The sequence below is a fragment of the Bos mutus genome, chromosome X, assembly GCF_027580195.1.
Source record: "Bos mutus isolate GX-2022 chromosome X, NWIPB_WYAK_1.1, whole genome shotgun sequence".
Taxonomy (NCBI): domain Eukaryota; kingdom Metazoa; phylum Chordata; class Mammalia; order Artiodactyla; family Bovidae; genus Bos; species Bos mutus.
In genome coordinates, this window is record NC_091646.1 from 114,469,686 (window position 1) to 114,487,430 (window position 17,745).

The window sequence follows — 17,745 nt, forward strand, 5'->3', positions numbered from 1 at the left end:
AAACAAAATTCACTTTTGATTTCACAGGCTGAGATGAAATTATTGATTTAAATGAAAGACTTTTTGAATGAACTCCCCTTTGGAGCTGAAAGGATGGAGGCCAACTGATGGGGTTAAAATGCCTTGTGTTGAAAGTAGCTCTGAAATGGAATGGGAATGCAGATTTCTTGGCATGCCACAGGCATCTACTTATACAAAAAGGCTTATATTCTGCTCAACAGCATTCACTGAGAATTTATTGAATGCCTACTACATGCTGAGTACTATAGAAATGCCTTGAGAAACATTACAGTGTATCAGATTTGAATCATACTCTGTCTAGAGCATACTAGAAAGAATTAGACAAGCGTGAAAAAAATTGACTATATTACAATATGGTAAGGGTTATGGGGCTCTAGAAGTTCCCAGAAAGATGATATTAAAGTGTGGAGAATCATGGGAAAATTCACTGAGTAGGTATTAATTGAAGAATAAGAAGATTTGAACATGTGAACATATATGTATATATGCGTAAATTACACCCACCAATTTCATTATCGTAACCTCAAATAGAGCATACTTCCTTCTTCAAAAATTAACTAATGCAAAACAAATCTATTTTCAATTTGTCAGGCCCTAACAAGTTGATGAACTTGCTATTCATTTTGCAAAGTAGTAGAGGATTCAATTAACGAGAGAAAGTCCTCTTTAATTCTATTTTTGTTACTTCCTAAAATGAAAGGAAATATCATTTGGGTTGATGAGAAATTCTCAGATCTCCTCATTTCAAAACTAATTCCAAATGGCATTTAAAATTGTCTTCTTCTAAGGCTAAATGGGCCTTTATTTATTATCTACCCTAATCCCAAGATAGCAAGAACCTTGTGTTTTCCAGCAATTCTCCATCTGATGACATTTTATTTATAGCATAAATAGAAATATATGTAGATTACACTTACAAATTATTCCCAACATGAAGGTTTCCACTTAGTATCTGAGATCTTTAAAATAGAAAATGAACCTTGTCACCACAAGCAAAGTGCCCTAAATCTCCCAGAACATAAACTGCTCACTTTAAGGGCACTATGATCCTGCAAAGAACAAAAAAGCAGCAGTTCACTTGTATTAGAAAGAGGCTTAACAAAAATGCCCTCTCTGTGATGCTTGGTTGAGCACACACTTTTTGTTTCATCTGACATTTCTTGCAGAATGACTCAAGGGCTTTTCAGCAAATTGTTTCTGACTTGTCCTTAATGCCCAATTTTCTTATATTTTGTCCCACAATTCACCACCTAAATGTAAAGGATAATTAGTACAAGACCAGCATATAATGGATACTCAATAAATGGTTGCTGATTGAGTGAGTGATGAAGAGGTATAAGATGGAAATGCACAGAATTTAGCAAATGCCTGCAGAGAGGCACCAAATTTGATTTCTTGATGAACACACCCAACAAAGGAGTACAAGTTCCGTAATACTGCCATGTGTTCATCCAAAGTATGTTTAAATATTTTTTAAAATCCACATTCTTGGTTGAAACACATGAGAAAGATGACTTTCTCATCAGAAAGTCATATGACCAAAAATATAATACATCCCTAGCATTTGCTTGGCTATGCAGCAGAATACTCTGAAGCTCCTTTCATTGTTATATAATGTTAAGTATTCTTGTTAAGTAGCCTTTCCACTAATCCTGCATTTTTACCTGACTTTTATAATCTAGTAGTTCTCAACCAGGAGTGATTTTGTCCCCCGTCCCAGGGAGGGGGCACTTGGCAATATCTGGACATGTTTTTGGTTGTCACGGCAGGGGCTGTGGGAGGGGGGGTGCTGCTGGTATCTAGTGACTAGAGACCCAAGATGCTGCTCAACATCCTACAATGCACAGGACAAACTCCCACAACAGAGAATGATCTGTCCCCAAATGCCAATGGGCCTTGGGTTGAAAAACCCTATCTTAAATAAGGAAGCTAGCAGGAATGACCCCAAGTCTATAGTGCTGTTTAGTAGTCCAGATGCAAAGAATGCTTATGCATAATTCCTGGAAGCAAGCTACAATTTATTTAACAACTATTATGGGCTTTCCTTACATCACTACTAATTCTCATAATTAACATCAAAGTAAGCACCATTATTCCAATTTTACAGATTTAACAAACCCAGAGAGTTTCTATACTCTTTAAAGTTCACAGGTGATAATAAGCAAAGCTAGTGGCAAAAACAAGACAGACTGGTAGTTACCATACTTCATATATTGGCTCCTGTCTTATTCCTTCTTTTTTAATCATGGAGAAATCCACAGTATGCAAAGATAGAAACTTGTCAGCATTCTCAAAGCCCTCTGACATGGATCTGAGCTATGTGCACATATGTCCACTCACTCATCCTTGTGTGAAAGCAGGTGACAACTGGTAGCCATTAGTGGGAAGGCCTCACAGGATCTGCCATTTGCTTCTCTATATTCAAGCTACCTTAGTGGCTAATTAATTGCTTTGTCTGGCAGTTCTAACCTTTTATCAACAAGGCTGGTCCAAAGCAAATGGTTTGCTAGACTATCTCATCAGGCTGTGGGAATCAGCACAGACCTGGATGTCAGCAACCAAACTGAATGCAGGGGAACTGATAAAATCATTCTGACCATGTGTTGGGCAGAATAATCAATAGTATATAATTTATTAGTGATGAATTTTCAAGAAGATTTTAAAAATGCAATGAGTTCATTTGTGTGACTGTTTCTAATTAATGTCATGACGTTAAAAGAAAAAAATCTTTCTCCATTCTTTGAATTAGATGCCACAAATTACCCCTCACAAAGGGAGTGCCACCATGAAAAGCCATTCCCTCCCTTTGCAACTCTCTCATCCTCCAAGACTCTCTCTTTCATGGGCATCAAGGCACCATACAACACAGGAAGCTGTCATAAGAAACACTGCTTCCCTGTGTTCAAATAAGTCTCTGACCGTTAACTATACATCTTCTTGATTTCTCTATGTGCTTTATTTTTCCTTTATCACTTGAGCTAATGGTGAGACTCTTTTTGCTAGATAAAAATCTTCTTATTCCAAAAGAAATTTAATTTCTATAGATATCAAGCACATAGAGTTACTACTGCATTCCCACCCAGGGGCCCCACGTTAAGTCAACTGTGATACTTGAGGACACATTAAATTATTTAAAAGGAATAAAATGCAAAATCAAAATGTCATTCTTGTCTATTTGTGACAAGAGAGAAAAAATCACATTTTCATCTTAGAACTGAAAGAATGCTGGCTCTCAAGTCTTTTGCCCTAAAATGATGTTGGAGAATAACATAACTGAGGCAAAACTAATGAATAGTGACTAGTTGTTTTGGTGTTACAGAGATCCTCTACTCTTTTCTAGTTCTTATTTTTTACCTATGCTGTGGCCCTCATTTAAATTTTTTCAAGCTTTATTGAGATAAAATTGATATATAATACTGTGTAAATTTAGGGTGTACAATGTGTGGAGCTTATATATTGCAAAATTATTACCATGTAGTATTAGCTAACACCTCTATTATATCACATAATTACAATTTCTTTTTTATAGTGAGAACATTTAATATTTACTCACTTAGCACTTTCAAGTATATAATACAGTACTGTTAACTACAGCCACCACCACTAATACTGTACCTTAGATCCCCAGAACTTACTTATCTTATAACTGTGTGTATCCTTTAACCAACACCTCCCTATTTCCCCTCCTCCAGCCTCTGGTAACCACCACTCTAATTTCTGTTTCTATGAATTTGGCTTTTTAGAGTTTACAAATAAGTGACATCACACAATATGTGTCTCTGGTGATTATTTTTAAATAGAATCCATCACAAAGCTTTAAAAACAGTATGTATTGTTAATTTAGAAAGCTTTGTTCAATATGAATATATATAATCTTATTTTAATATAGTCACTATGAATAATAGATAAACCTTTCATTACCATGGTAGAAGTTATAAAAATCAGTTCCAGGTTTTAAATATGCAGGATACAGAGTGCTCTTTTCATTGATTCATTTTTATGAGCAAGTCTGAGTCATATTAAATATAATTGCTGAGTCAAATATTTGTTATCCACGTGATCTGTCCTGGCCTCACTTTTCTTCCACACTGCCTCCTAGCTTTTGTGACAACGCAGTGGTCTGACTGGAAATTGATGGTTTTCATCTGGGACCGCTACAGTGCAGCTGGCCCAAAGAATACCATTTCCCATAAATCCTTTCTGCTAAAGTGGATTTTACTCATTCATGCCACAATGCACAATATAAAACTATTTACTCACATAAATAGTTCTACGGACAGTCCCTATGATCCTCCATGTCCATGGCCAGTCCTCACTTACAGGTATGGAAAGATTATGGAATTCCGGGACAATTTCTGTTTCTCCTAATCTCCGACTCTGAAAGTTCAGAGGAAGGCCCAGCAAACTTGTTGTTGTTCAGTTGCCAAGTCGTGTCTGATTCTTTGTGACCCCATGGACTGCAGCATGCCAGGCTTTCCTGTCCTCCGCTATCTCCCAGAGTTTGCTCAAACTCATGTCCATTGACTCAGTGATGCCATCCAACCATCTCATGTTCTCCCACCTCCATCTCCTCTTACTCTAAATCTTTGTCAGTATCAGGGTCTTTTCCAACGAGTTGGCTCTTCATGTGAGGTGGCCCAAGTACCGCAGCAAACTTAGCCAAATCTAGTTCACCACTTGTTTTATGAATAAAGTTTTACAGTAACACAGCCACATGCATTTATTTACATACTCTTTATGGCTACTTTCACTACAAAGACAGAACTGAGTAATTGTAACAGAGACCTTTGTGGCCCACAAAGCTTAAAATATTTACCATCTGGCCCTTTACAAAAAAAAATGCTGCTGACCTGTCATTTAGCTCACTGAGTTTTTAAGAGAACTCATCTAGAAATTAATACATTTATAAAATCTGATTACAAGAAGAGTTTGTGACTTGCATCCCTGAATTACACTCCTAGACTACAGGACCATTACATAAATTGAGAGTCTTAGGCAAATACCTGGAAAAGATTAAGCTGATCTTTATTGATTCTTTGTTCCTCTTCCATTACTTCCTCATCCCAGGCACTGACGCTGCAGCCCCCAGTACAACATTCCCTCCCTGTAGGATCACAGGGTTTGATAAAAACCTCTACAATTGTCTTTAGTCTTATTATTATTATCTAATATATTTATTGTTCAATAAGAATTTGTTAATTGAATTAATACATAAATTACTATAGGTCAACATTTTCGAATGATGTTTTGAAGAATGCGTGTCATCTTCGAAATGTGCTCCATGAATGGGATGGCTTATTCTACATACAGAACAGACTTGTGCTTGCCAGAGGAAGAGGGGTTGAGGAGGGTTGGATTAGAAGTTTGGGACAAGCAGAGGCAAACCATCATACAGAGAATGGATAAACAACAAGATGCTACTATATAGCACAGGGAACTACATTAAATATCCTGTGACAAGCCATAATGGAAAAGAACATGAAAAACAGTGTGCGCGCGTGTGTGTGTGTGTGTGTGTGTGTGTGTGTATATATATATATATATGTATATATAAAACTGAATCACTTTGCTGTACACCAGAAACTGACACAACATTGTAAACCAACTATACTTCCAATTTTTTTTTAAAGGATGATCTATTTCAAGATGCTTGGAATGATTTCTATTTTTTGAATTTACCAAGGCTAGCTTTATGGCCCAGGATGTGATCTATCCTGGAGAAGGTTCCATGTGCGCTTGAGAAAAAGGTGAAATTCATTGTTTTGGGATGAAATGTCCTATAGATATCAATTAGGTCTAACTGGTCTATTGTATCGTTTAAAGTTTGTGTTTTCTTATTAATTTTCTGTTTAGTTGATCTATCCATAGGTGTGAGTGGGGTATTAAAGTCTCCCACTATTATTGTGTTATTGTTAATTTCTCCTTTCATACTTGTTAGCATTTGTCTTACATACTGCGGTGTGCTCCGTGTTGGGTGCATATATATTTATAATTGTTATATCTTCTTCTTGGATTGATCCTTTGATCATTATGTAGTGACCTTCTTTGTCTCTTTTCACAGCCTTTGTTTTAAAGTCTATTTTATCTGATATGAGTATTGCTACTCCTGCTTTCTTTTGGTCCCTATTTGCATGGAAAATCTTTTTCCAGCCCTTCACTTTCAGTCTGTATGTGTCCCCTGTTTTGAGGTGGGTCTCCTGTAGACAACATATGTAGGGTCTTGTTTTTGTATCCATTCAGCCAGTCTTTGTCTTTTGTTGGGGCATTCAACCCATTTACGTTTAAGGTAATTACTGATAAGTATGATCCCGTTGCCATTTACTTTATTGTTTGGGGTTGAATTTATACACCATTTTTGTGTTTCCTGTCTAGAGAATATCCTTTAGTATTTGTTGTAGAGCTGGTTTGGTGGTGCAGAATTCTCTCAGCTTTTGCTTATCTGAGAAGCTTTTGATTTCTCCTTCATACTTGAATGAAATCCTTGCTGGGTACAATAATCTGGGCTGTAGGTTATTTTCTTTCATCATTTTAAGTATGTCTTGCCATTCCCTCCTGGCTTGAAGAGTTTCTATTGAAAGATCAGCTGTTATCCTTATGGGAATTCCTTGTGTGTTATTTGTTGTTTTTCCTTGCTGCTTTTAATATTTGTTCTTTGTGTTTGATCTTTGTTAATTTGAGTAATATGTGTCTTGGGGTGTTTCGCCTTGGGTTTATCCTGTTTGGGATTCTCTGGGTTTCTTGGACTTGGGTGATTATTTCCTTCCCCAGTTTAGGAAGTTTTCCACTATTATCTCCTCAAGTATTTTCTCATGGTCTTTCTTTTTGTCTTCTTCTTCTGGAACCCTATGATTCAATGTTCGATGATCTATTTCAAAAAAAAACATAAAGTCTCCTATGTTCAAATCAAGTTGGGAAACAACAACACATACTTTGTTCTCCTTTAGAAGCACCATGATTCACATGAATGCATTAAAGTTTTGGGGAGGAAAAAGTTGACATCAACAAAACAGCAGAACAGGCAGCTCCAAGCTCTTGTTCCCCCACAGAAGTGTCAAAAAGTAAGTAAGACCTGTCAGAACTAATTTTGTTAGAGTTCTGGAAAATAGTCATAAGTCTATAGCAACCAAGAAACTACTGAATCAAGAAAAAGCTAACTTGAAAATGGCAGGAAAGTTTTGTGGTGTCTTTACTTGTCTTTGTCCCCTCCCCTCCCCAGTGGTGATTTTATTTTTGAATCAATGGCGACCTACATTTCCAGTGTGGAACCCTAGTCCCTCATTGTGGAGAGGGCAAAGTAAACAAGCAAACATTATTCACAAATTATTCTGTCTATTCTAACCTGTCTGTGTGCTACCAGAAGGACATATGCAAAAAGCTTGTATTAGTTTGCTAGGACTTTCATAACAAAATAACACAGGCTAGGTAACCTGAACAATAGAAATGGACTTTCTCACAATTTTTTAGGCTAGAAATCCAAGATCTATGTAATAGCAGTATTGGTTTCTCCCAAGGACTCTCTCCCTGGCTTGCAGATTGCTACATCCTCACTGCGTCCTTGTATGGTTTTTCCTCTATGCACACACATCTCTGATATCTCTTTTCCCCTCTTCTTTTAAGGACCTCATTCATGTCAGATTAGGAACTACCTTCATGACCTCATTTACCCTTAATTACCTCTTTAAAGACCTTCACTCCAAATACACGTACATTCTGAGGTACTGGTGGTTAGCACTTCAACATATAAAATTTGAAGGAACACAATTCAGCCTATAACAGTGCTCATCTTTGTTCCACCTAATCCAGTAGAACTCGGGATAGAAAAGCAGTAGATATTGATCAAACACACTGCAAGAAACACTAAAAACATTCAGATGCCTGGAGTAAAAGATTATAGTTGAAACATACAATAGACCATTTAAAGGCCTGAGAGCAAAAGCTGAGAAGTTTCTTAGGGAAATCAGGAAATTCAAAATCAGCCATGCATGCAGGAGAATTTAAAAAGCCACAGGCATTCTCAGGGCAAGATGAATACTCAGAAAGGATCTGAGCAGATCCTAAGAGTTCACCTTGGGCTGATCGCTAGATTCAGTTCAAGACTGTCTAAGTATCAAAGGAGTGCCCCCAGAATAGAGACAATGAATAAAAACTGGGAGAGGTATTTTTTGTTTGTTTGTTTGATTTTTTTTAGCCCTTGGTGTTTAAGAAAATTTCCATCAAAATCCTAGTACAGTACAAGCTGAGAAACAGACTATAACGGCCACACAAAAGTTAAGAAACATAGTCTTTGCAAAAATGGTGTTAGATAGTCACCAAATGGATGGCTTACAATAGCTTTCAACAACAATGTCAAAAGCATCCAGAAAACTCTGGCAAAGGGGAAAAATCTACTTTCCCCTTCTCCCCTTGAGTTACCAATTATAAAAGTCAAAGGTCTAGTTATCAACAAAAATCACAAAGCATACAAAAAAACAGGAAAATATGTCCCATTTGAAGGTAAAAAATAAATGGACAATAATCATCCCTGAGGAAGTTAACACACCAGACTTACTAGATAAATTCTGTAAAGCAACTGTCTTAAATATGCTTAAAGATCTAAAGGAAAACAAGGACAAATAATAAAAGGAAATTAGGAGATTGGTATATGAATAAAATGAAAATATCAGTAAAGAGCTACAAATTATAAGAAGGAACCAAAAAGAAGTTCTAGAGCTGAAATGTGAAAAAACAGAAATGGAAAATTCACCAAAGGAATTTAATAGTATATTTGAACAGGCAGAAGAAAGAATCTGTGAATGTGATGATTGGGTAAGTGAATTATTGAGTTTGAGGAACATAAAAGAAAAAGAATAAAGAAAACTAAACTGAATCTAAAGGACCAATGGAACACCAACAGACCAACATACACATTCTGAGAGTGAGAGAGGGGTAGGAAGAATCTTTGAATAGAATATTTGAAGAAATAATGGCGTCTCAAATTTGATGAAAGATAGAAATCTACAAATCCACAATCTTCAATGAACATCAAGTAGGGAAGCCCAAAGAGATTCACACTGAGAAACTTTACAATCAAACTACTGAAAGCCAAAGACAATGAGAGAATTTTTAAAACAGCAAGAAAAAAACCAAATCATTACTCACATGGGATGTACAATAAAATCATTAGCCAATCCCTCGGAAGAAGCCTGGGAAGCCAGACTACAAGAGACGATATATTTAAAACACTGAAATTAAAAAAAAAAAAAAAATTGTAGCTAAAAATTTATATCCAGGAAAATTATCTTTCATCAATGAAAGATAAATTAAGACATTCAGAGATAAACAAAGGCTGAGAGAGTTCATTAGAACTAGCCTTACCCTACAGGAAATGATAAAGGGAGTCTTTCAGGTTGAAATGCAAGGATGCTGGACAGTAACTTGAAGCCTAACAAAGAAATAAAGTTCTATGCTATTCGATGTATAATAAATAAAGATACTATTTGTGACAAGAAAAACCTAAAAAGGAGGATGATGTAACTGTATAAGAGTAGAGTTTTATATGTTATAGAAGTTCAGTTGGTATCAATTTAAACTAGATTGTTATAAATTCAGGATCTTAAATGTAATCCCCACAGTAACCACAAAGAAACTATCTAAAAAGTATATCTCTTTGAAATAAAAGAGAATCAAAATAGTTTACTAAAAGAAAAAATCAACTAAATACAAAAGAGGATGGCAATAGACAAAGGGAAAAAAAATGCTGTAAAATATAGAGATCAAATACCAAATGGCAGAAGTCATTCCTTACATAAGTAATTACTTTGCATGTAAATGCACTAAACTCTTTCACACAAAGGATAGAGATAGGAAGACTGTATAAAACAAACTATGATCCAATTATATGCTGTCTATAGGAGACTCACTTTAGATCCAAAGACATGAGTAGTTTGTGAAAGGATGGAAAAAGATATTCGATGTAAATAGTAACCAAAAGAGAGTGGAGGACTTATGCTAACATAAGTCAAAATCTCTTAAAAGAGACAAAGAATGACAATATACATTGATAAAAGAGTCAAATCATCAAGATGATATTACAGTCCTAGAAACACATGCACCAAACAACAGAATCCCAAAATAATGACGTAAACCTTAATAAAACTGATAGAAAAAATAATACTTTTCCAGTAATAGTTGGAAACTTTAATACACCATTTCAGTAATAGATAGAACATCAATACAAAGATTGGTATGGATATATAGGATATGAACAACACTAAAAACAAACTAGACCTAACAAACATATAAAGAATACACCACCCAACAACAGGAGATACACAGTCTTCTCAAGTGTACATGCAACATTCTCTAGGATAGACCACATATTGGGTTACAAAGTAAATATTAATAAAATTTAAAAGATTAAAATTATAAAAATATCTTTTCCAAATATAGTCAAATGAAACTAAAAATCAATAATAAAAGGAAAACCAGGGACTTCCCTGGTGGTCCAGTGGTTAAGACTCCATACTTTCACTGTAGGGGGTATGGGTTCAATAATGGTCAGGGAACACAGATTCTGAATGCTGCATGGCACAGCCACAAGAATTTTTAAAAAAATTTTAAGAACAGGAAACTCAGAAAATTCACAAATATTTGGAAAATAACACACTCTTGTATAACCAACAGGTTATAGAAAAAAATCACAAGGGAAATTAAAGAATGGAAACAAAGATGCAACATACCAAAACTTATGGGATGCACTGATAGTGTTCAGAGGGAAATTTTTAAGGTAAATGCCTACACTAAAAAAGAAGAAAGATACCAAATCAATAACGTAATATCACATCTTGAGGAACTAGAAAAAGAAGAGCAAACTAAACACAAAGCTAGTAGAGGAAATAAATAATAAAGATCAAAGTAGAGAAAAAAATAGAAAAGCAATTAGAGAAGCAATACAACCAAAATCTGGCTCTTCTAAAAGATCAACAAAAATCACAAACCTTTACCTAGACTGACAAAGAAAAAAAAGACTCAAATAACTAAAATCAGAAATGCAAGTGGGGGTATTACTACTGACCTCACAGAAGTAAAAAGAATTATAAAAGAAGATTGTAAACAAATTAGATAACCTAAATAAAACTCAACATTCTGAAAACTAAGATCATGGCTTCTGGTCCCATCACTTCATGGCAAACAGATGTGAAAACAATGGAAACAGTGAGAGACTTTATTTTTTTAGGCTCCAAAATCACTGCAGATGGTGACTGCAGCCATGACATTAAAAAATGTTTGCTCCTTGGAAGAAAAACTGTGATCAACATAGACAGCATATTAAAAGGCACAGACATTACTTTGCCAACAAAGGTCCGTCTAGTCAAAGCTATGGTTTTCCCAGTAGTCATGTATGGATGTGAGAGTTGGACTATAAAAAGCTGAGCACCAAAGAATTGATGCTTTTGAATTGTGGTGTTGGAGAAGACTCTTTGAGAGTCCCTTGGACCACAAGGAGATCAAACCAGTCCGTCCTAAAGGAAATCCATCCTGAATATTCATTGGAAGGACTGATGTTGAAGCTGAAACTCCAACACTTTAGTCACCTGATGCAAAGAACTGACTCATTGGAAAAAACCCTGATGCTGGGAAAGATTGAAGGTGGGGGAGAAGGGAACAACAGAGGATGAGATGGTTGGATGGCATCACTGACTCGATGGATGTGAGTTTGAGCAAGCTCTGGGAGTTGGTGATGGACAAGGAAGCCTGGCATGCTGCAGTCCATGGGGTCACAATGAGTTGGACACGACTGAGCGACTGAACTGACCTGACTGAGATAAAATGGACAAATATCTAGAAATACATAATTTACCTAAACTGACTCAAGATGAAACAGAAAAATCTTGGGCCTATAACAAGTAAATAAATCTATTGAAAACTCAAAACCTTTCAACAAAGTTTAGGACCAGATGGCTTCACTGGTGAATTCTTACAACACATAAGGAAGAAATAACACCAACCCTTCTCAAACTCTTCCAAGAAATAAAAGAGAAAAGAATACTTCCTAACTCATTCTATGAGGCCAAAATTACTTTGACACCAAAGACAGATAAATACACCACAGGAAAATAAAATTAAGGACAAATAACCTTTGTGGATATAGATGCAAAAATCTACAACAAAATAGTATCAAAACAAATTCAACAGCATAGTAAAAGGATTATGCATCATGGCCAATTGAGGTTTATCCCATTAGAGGAAGTTTGTAAAGTTTGTTGATCTTTTAAGATAGTCAACTTTTGGTTCTGTTGAGGGCAGGAGGGAGGAAGGAAGGAGAGAATAGTGATATGAGTGATTAGATGTCTATATAATTCTTCTTCCCAGTCAAATTCTCATCAAATTCACTTTGGAGTATCTTTGCTGATAAACCAATTAGATGAGTTTAACTACTGTTAACTCTTTCTGCAGTTTATACAACACATTTGTTTGCTGGTGATCATATCTAAGAATGTGTTACTGTTAATTAGAACACCTTAGTAAAACACAGATGGAAGGTTGTGTTGGCACATGTCAGGATAACTCTTAACAGTGAAAAACAATTCTATTATTCAACCCAAAGAACTTGCAGACATTGTCCCATATTCAGGTAACTTCTATCCTCAGGGTGATTTTATTGGCCTCAGGCATTTTATCCTTCTAGTTAAAAAAGGTGTCCCTAAAGTTAGGCAATTTCTGCCTCTTACAAACTCTGTGACCTTGGGAAAATCAATGAATTTCCTTTGTGCCTCAGTTTCCTCATCTATAAAATGGGAGACTTTCAGTTCAGTTCATCAGTTCAGTCATGTCCAACTCTTTGCAACCCCATGGACTGCAGCATGCCAGGCCTCCCTGTCCATCACCAACTCCCAGAGCTTGCTCAAACTCATGTCCATCGAGTTGGTGATGCCATCCAACCATCTCATCTTCTGTCATCCCCTTCTCCTCCTGCCTTCAGTCTTTCCCAGCATCAGGGTCTTTTCCAATAAGTCAGTTCTTTGCATCAGGTGGCCAAAGGATTGGAGTTTCGGCTTCAACATCAGTCCTTCCAGTGAATATTCAGGATGGATTTCCTTTAGGACTGACTGGTTGGATCTCCTTGCAGTCCAAGGGACTCTCAAGAGTCTTCTCCAACACCACAGTTCAAAAGCATTAATTCTTCAGTGCTAGCTTTCTTTATAGTCCAACTCTCACATCCATACATGACTACTGGAAAAGCCATAGCTTTGACTAGGTGGACCTTTGTCAGCAAAAGTAATGTCTCTGCTTTTTAACATGATGCCTAGGTTGGTCATAACTTTTCTTTCAAGGAGCAAGTGTCTTTTAATTTCAAGGCTGCAGTCACCATCTGCAGTGATTTTGGAGCCCAAGAAAATAAACTCTCTCATTGTTTCCATTGTTTTTCCATCTGTTTGCCATGGAGTGATGGGACTGGATGTCATGATCTTAGTTTTTTGAATGTTGAGTTTCAAGCCAGCTTTTTCAATCTCCCCTTTCACTTTCATCAAGAGGCTCTTTAGTTCCTCTTTGCTTTCTGCCATCAGGGTGTTGTCATCTGTGTATCTGAGGTTATTGATATTTCACCCTGCAATCTTGATTCCAGCTTGTGCTTCATCCAGCCCGGCATTTTGCTGGGAATGGGAATGGGAGACATGGTAGCATGTAATTATTGAAGAATAAAATAAGGCACTTATTGGCATACAGTAAGGTTTTAATATATGTGAGCTCATTATTAATACATGCATGTGAAAGTTACTTCTTTTTTCATTTCCAAGGTTTTATATCCAAATGCAAATGATTCTTAAGGCAGTGTCCAATGAAATGATCAGATGTAAAGGATCAAATTATCCCAGAAGTATATAAACCAATGAAAAATAACATGGTTTGCAGGTCAGAGGATATTATGCAATGAATCTAGTGCAGCAAAGTGATTGAAAATTTAGGATTTTGGAATCAGAATGATGAGACCTTGAGTCTCAGCTTCTTTAATTACTGTGGCATGACTTTAAGCAAGTTACTTAATTTTTCTAACCCCCAGTTTCCTCATCTGAAAATGTTTATTGGAGCACTAAAACAATTCCTTTTTTGTGAGGATTAAAACAGACAATTTTTTAAATGTGCTCAGTACAGTGTGTCAGTATGTGGTAACTTAAAAATTATTTTGAATTCTAGCAGTATACTCACACTGCCATGTACTGGGAAGGATAAAAACAGATGTATGATGGTATGGCCCAGCTTTCTAATTGGTTCCAAGCCAGCTGGGGAGGCCAGACAATCAGATAATCTACAGTACAAGAAAACCTACATTTGGATTTTCAAATTCCTCCTTTTAAGATCACGTTTCTCTCTTTCCTGTTTCTTTTCCCACATTATTCATTTTCTATCTCATATACAAAAATCCATGAAAGTTTTCCACCCTGAATTGGACCATCTAAAACGAAATATCTTGTTGTGAAGAGAGGAAAAAAAGTAATTTTTTACACACAATTTCTCATGACTTGACTCTACCTTCTCTACTTTATCTCTTACACACAGAGTCGGACACGACTGAAGTGACTTAGCAGCAGTAGCAGCAGCATAAAAATATATTTGTTATAGAATAAAAATCTATGGACAAGAAACAGACTCTTTTTTTTTTTTTTTTTGAGTAACCTAAATAAGAAAACAAAATAAAGCAGAGCAGGAAGTGACCATGGAAAAGAAGTCATCTTAGCAGATGATGAATAACAAGGGGATAAACTAAAAAGACGTGGAATATTTCAAAGATGTAGGCTGAAAAATGTTTTGGTAATATGGTGATGTTTATGATCTGATGCCCAAAATCACTTTAAAAAAAACTATTTTTTCATTAAAAGCAGATAAGTTAGTTATATTAAAAAGAAAAACAGCTTACTACATCTCTTTTATCCAAATTCTTTGTTGCTTCTTTTATCAAAAGTTTCCTTGCCTGGAAATTTACATTAGCTGTTGAGCCCTTTTCTTTTTTTCATTTTGAGAACTCAACATGGACTTGAGAAGTAAAAATATGGCACTCAAGCATTGCTGCAGCTGTGTTTTACTATCAGCCTTTGAAGGAGGCTTCAAGCCAAACTCCTCCTCATTCAGATCCTACCTGCTTGTTGTGAACAGAGCCAACTGGGGTGTTGCTTGAACCAGGATACTGACACAGGAGAAAGCAATGAGTGAATAGATGGTTCATGGCAACATGAACCATTTCGTATCTTAGAAAGTATTATGTGGAAACCACATGAGGGCAATAAATACATTGCCCAGCATAACATGAAACTCGAAGTCATTGGAAAGTGATTCATCTATGGTCAGAGGGCGAAGAGTTTGTTGCTGTACCCTTTGAACGTGCCTGATTTTACCTGATCTCTGAAGCCAAACAGGGTCAGGCTGGTTAGTGCTTGCTTGGAGGAGAAACAAAGGGCAAGAGGAAAAGAGAGTTGTTCCCTATGTCTCTGGAGGAAAAAGCATGCTCTTTGTTCAAAGTACATCTAGGATTAATATACCTCCATGGAATTTTCCAGGCAAGAATACTGGAGTGGGTAGTCATTCCCTTCTCCAGGGATCTTCGCAACCCAGGGATCAAACCCACGTCTCCTGTGTCTCCTGCATTGCAGGCAGATTCTTTACCGTCTGAGCCACCAGGGAAACTAAACCTTGCTTTCTACTACATTTATTGATGTAACAATCTGGACATTAAGTGACACTGCTGGGTTTCTTTCTTTTTAAAAAAAAAATTTGTTTGTTTATTTTTTTACTTTACAATATTGTATTGGTTTTGCCATACATTGACATGAATCAGCCATGGGTGTACACGTGTTCCCCATCCTGAACCCCCCTCCCACCTCCCTCCCCATCCCATCCCTCTGGGTCATCCCAGTGCACCAGCCCTGAGCACCCTGTCTCATGCATAGAATTTGGACTGGCGATTTATTTCACATGTGATAATTTACATGTTTCAATGTCATTCTCCATATCATCCCGCCCTCGCCCTCTCCCACAGAGTCCAAAAGATTGTTCTATACATCTGTGTCTCTTTTGCTGTCTTGCATATGGTGAGCTAATTTTCTTTGGTTTTGTATTTCTATACATCATTTCTCATTAGGCAGTCACAGGGTATAAAGAAGGAATGGGGTAAATTCAGAGGTATCATGAAAATCAAACTAGACCCATTGATTTAAAGGGTATTCCATAAAAGGAGGTGGATATTCCTGACCCATCCACCATTCAAAATGTAGCTCCATTTGAACTCATGAGCCAGGCTATTTCATCGTCATGTGTACCCACTGTTGACATCTACAAGGTTGATGAGCCTAAGGTCAAAGAAAGCCACTCATCCAAAAGGCAATTTTGATCACAACTATTGACGATGAATTCCATTTAATAGTCTTCAGCTTATATTTTCCAAGTCCAAAACTCTTCAGGGTAAGTTATCATTGCTTAACTGTCATTATTTGAAATGCTAGTGGGAATGTTATTACTGTGAACCTCTCTGGGTAAAACTTTCTCTTTTTTTTTTTTGCAATCTCACCATCGTTTTAATTTTGTTTACATCTCTAGTCATTTGCACAGATGTTGATGGAGCTGTATTTTTGCTTCAATGTCTATTGCAACATTTTTATTGCGTTCTGCAGGTCCTCCAGTAAACGTTACTTGCAATATTTTTATCAACAGTTTTGGATCAGTCACAGAAACCACCATGGTAAGTGCTACAATGCCACTGGCAAGAGAAAAACATGACTTGATTATGCCATGAACACAACCTGTCAAATTTTCTATTTATTGTTCAACTTGCAGGACCTCCTGTAAATGTTACCTGCAACATATTTATCAACAGCTTTGGGTCAATAGCAGAAACTACAATGGTGAGTGGGACTGAGCATTGAAGCCATCGTGTGAAGGAATGGGATGTGTGATCAAAGAGCACTGTTGTACATTTGTGGGACATTTACTGAGTGCTAATTTCCAAGTTCATTCACCTCTAGAAAGCAATTAGTTATACTCTTTCACCTTAGGAATTCATTAGTCAAATATTCATTTGCTTAAAATTCAATAATCTTTCATCCATCATGCCAGAGAAATTTTGGAAACACTTGATGTTTGGTTATATTTAGGTAGAATTATCAGTAATGAGCTGGTGCATAATTAAGGATATTTAAATATTTGCATCTCCAATGTTTCAGAAATACAAATTTCAAAGTTTAGGAGATATTTTCATATAATGGGACACTTTAACATAATCAAGCTTCAGACATGCTACATTTAAGATATATGCCAAGAAGCTGACTGTAAAATGAACACACACACACACACACACACCCCAATTTGATGACAGTAGAAAGTTGTTCCAAATCCACAGGAATTACATAACATGCATGACTCCCTCCCCCCAAAATAAACATAAAACTAATAAAACCCAATCATATTCTAAGTGCAGACATGTTTCACATACATGAAAAAGATTTCAGATACTTTAAAATTGAGATATTTTAAAATACTTTAAAATAAAGACTCTTTACTGGTGTCAAAGTGGTATTGTTGCCTGTGACACAGCCCATTAGATCAGTAACCTTAGAGTGCTAGGGTACAGGGTGGAGATTACATTTTGAGTGAAATATTTTCTTAGCCTCTATATAATTTAAGTCCACTGACTGGTTCTAATTTTCATGACTATGTAAAAGTATGTTGTTGTATTAAGTCCCTTTAGTCATGTCC

The 17,745-nt window shown here is 36.4% G+C and overlaps 1 protein-coding gene across 2 annotated transcripts in view; it reads left to right on the forward strand.

Moving 5' to 3' along the window:
- Nucleotides 1–17,745, forward strand: part of GLRA2 (glycine receptor alpha 2) — a 207,028-nt gene that overhangs the window by 27,359 nt on the left and 161,924 nt on the right. The window contains exon 3 of one of the 2 annotated variants that reach the window (XM_005903126.2): nucleotides 16,665–16,732. In XM_005903126.2, the coding sequence (XP_005903188.1) occupies nucleotides 16,665–16,732 (68 nt within the window). Of the gene's footprint in view, nucleotides 1–16,664; nucleotides 16,733–16,827; nucleotides 16,896–17,745 lie in introns of both variants that reach the window. The other variant, XM_005903124.2, reaches the window with a different exon arrangement.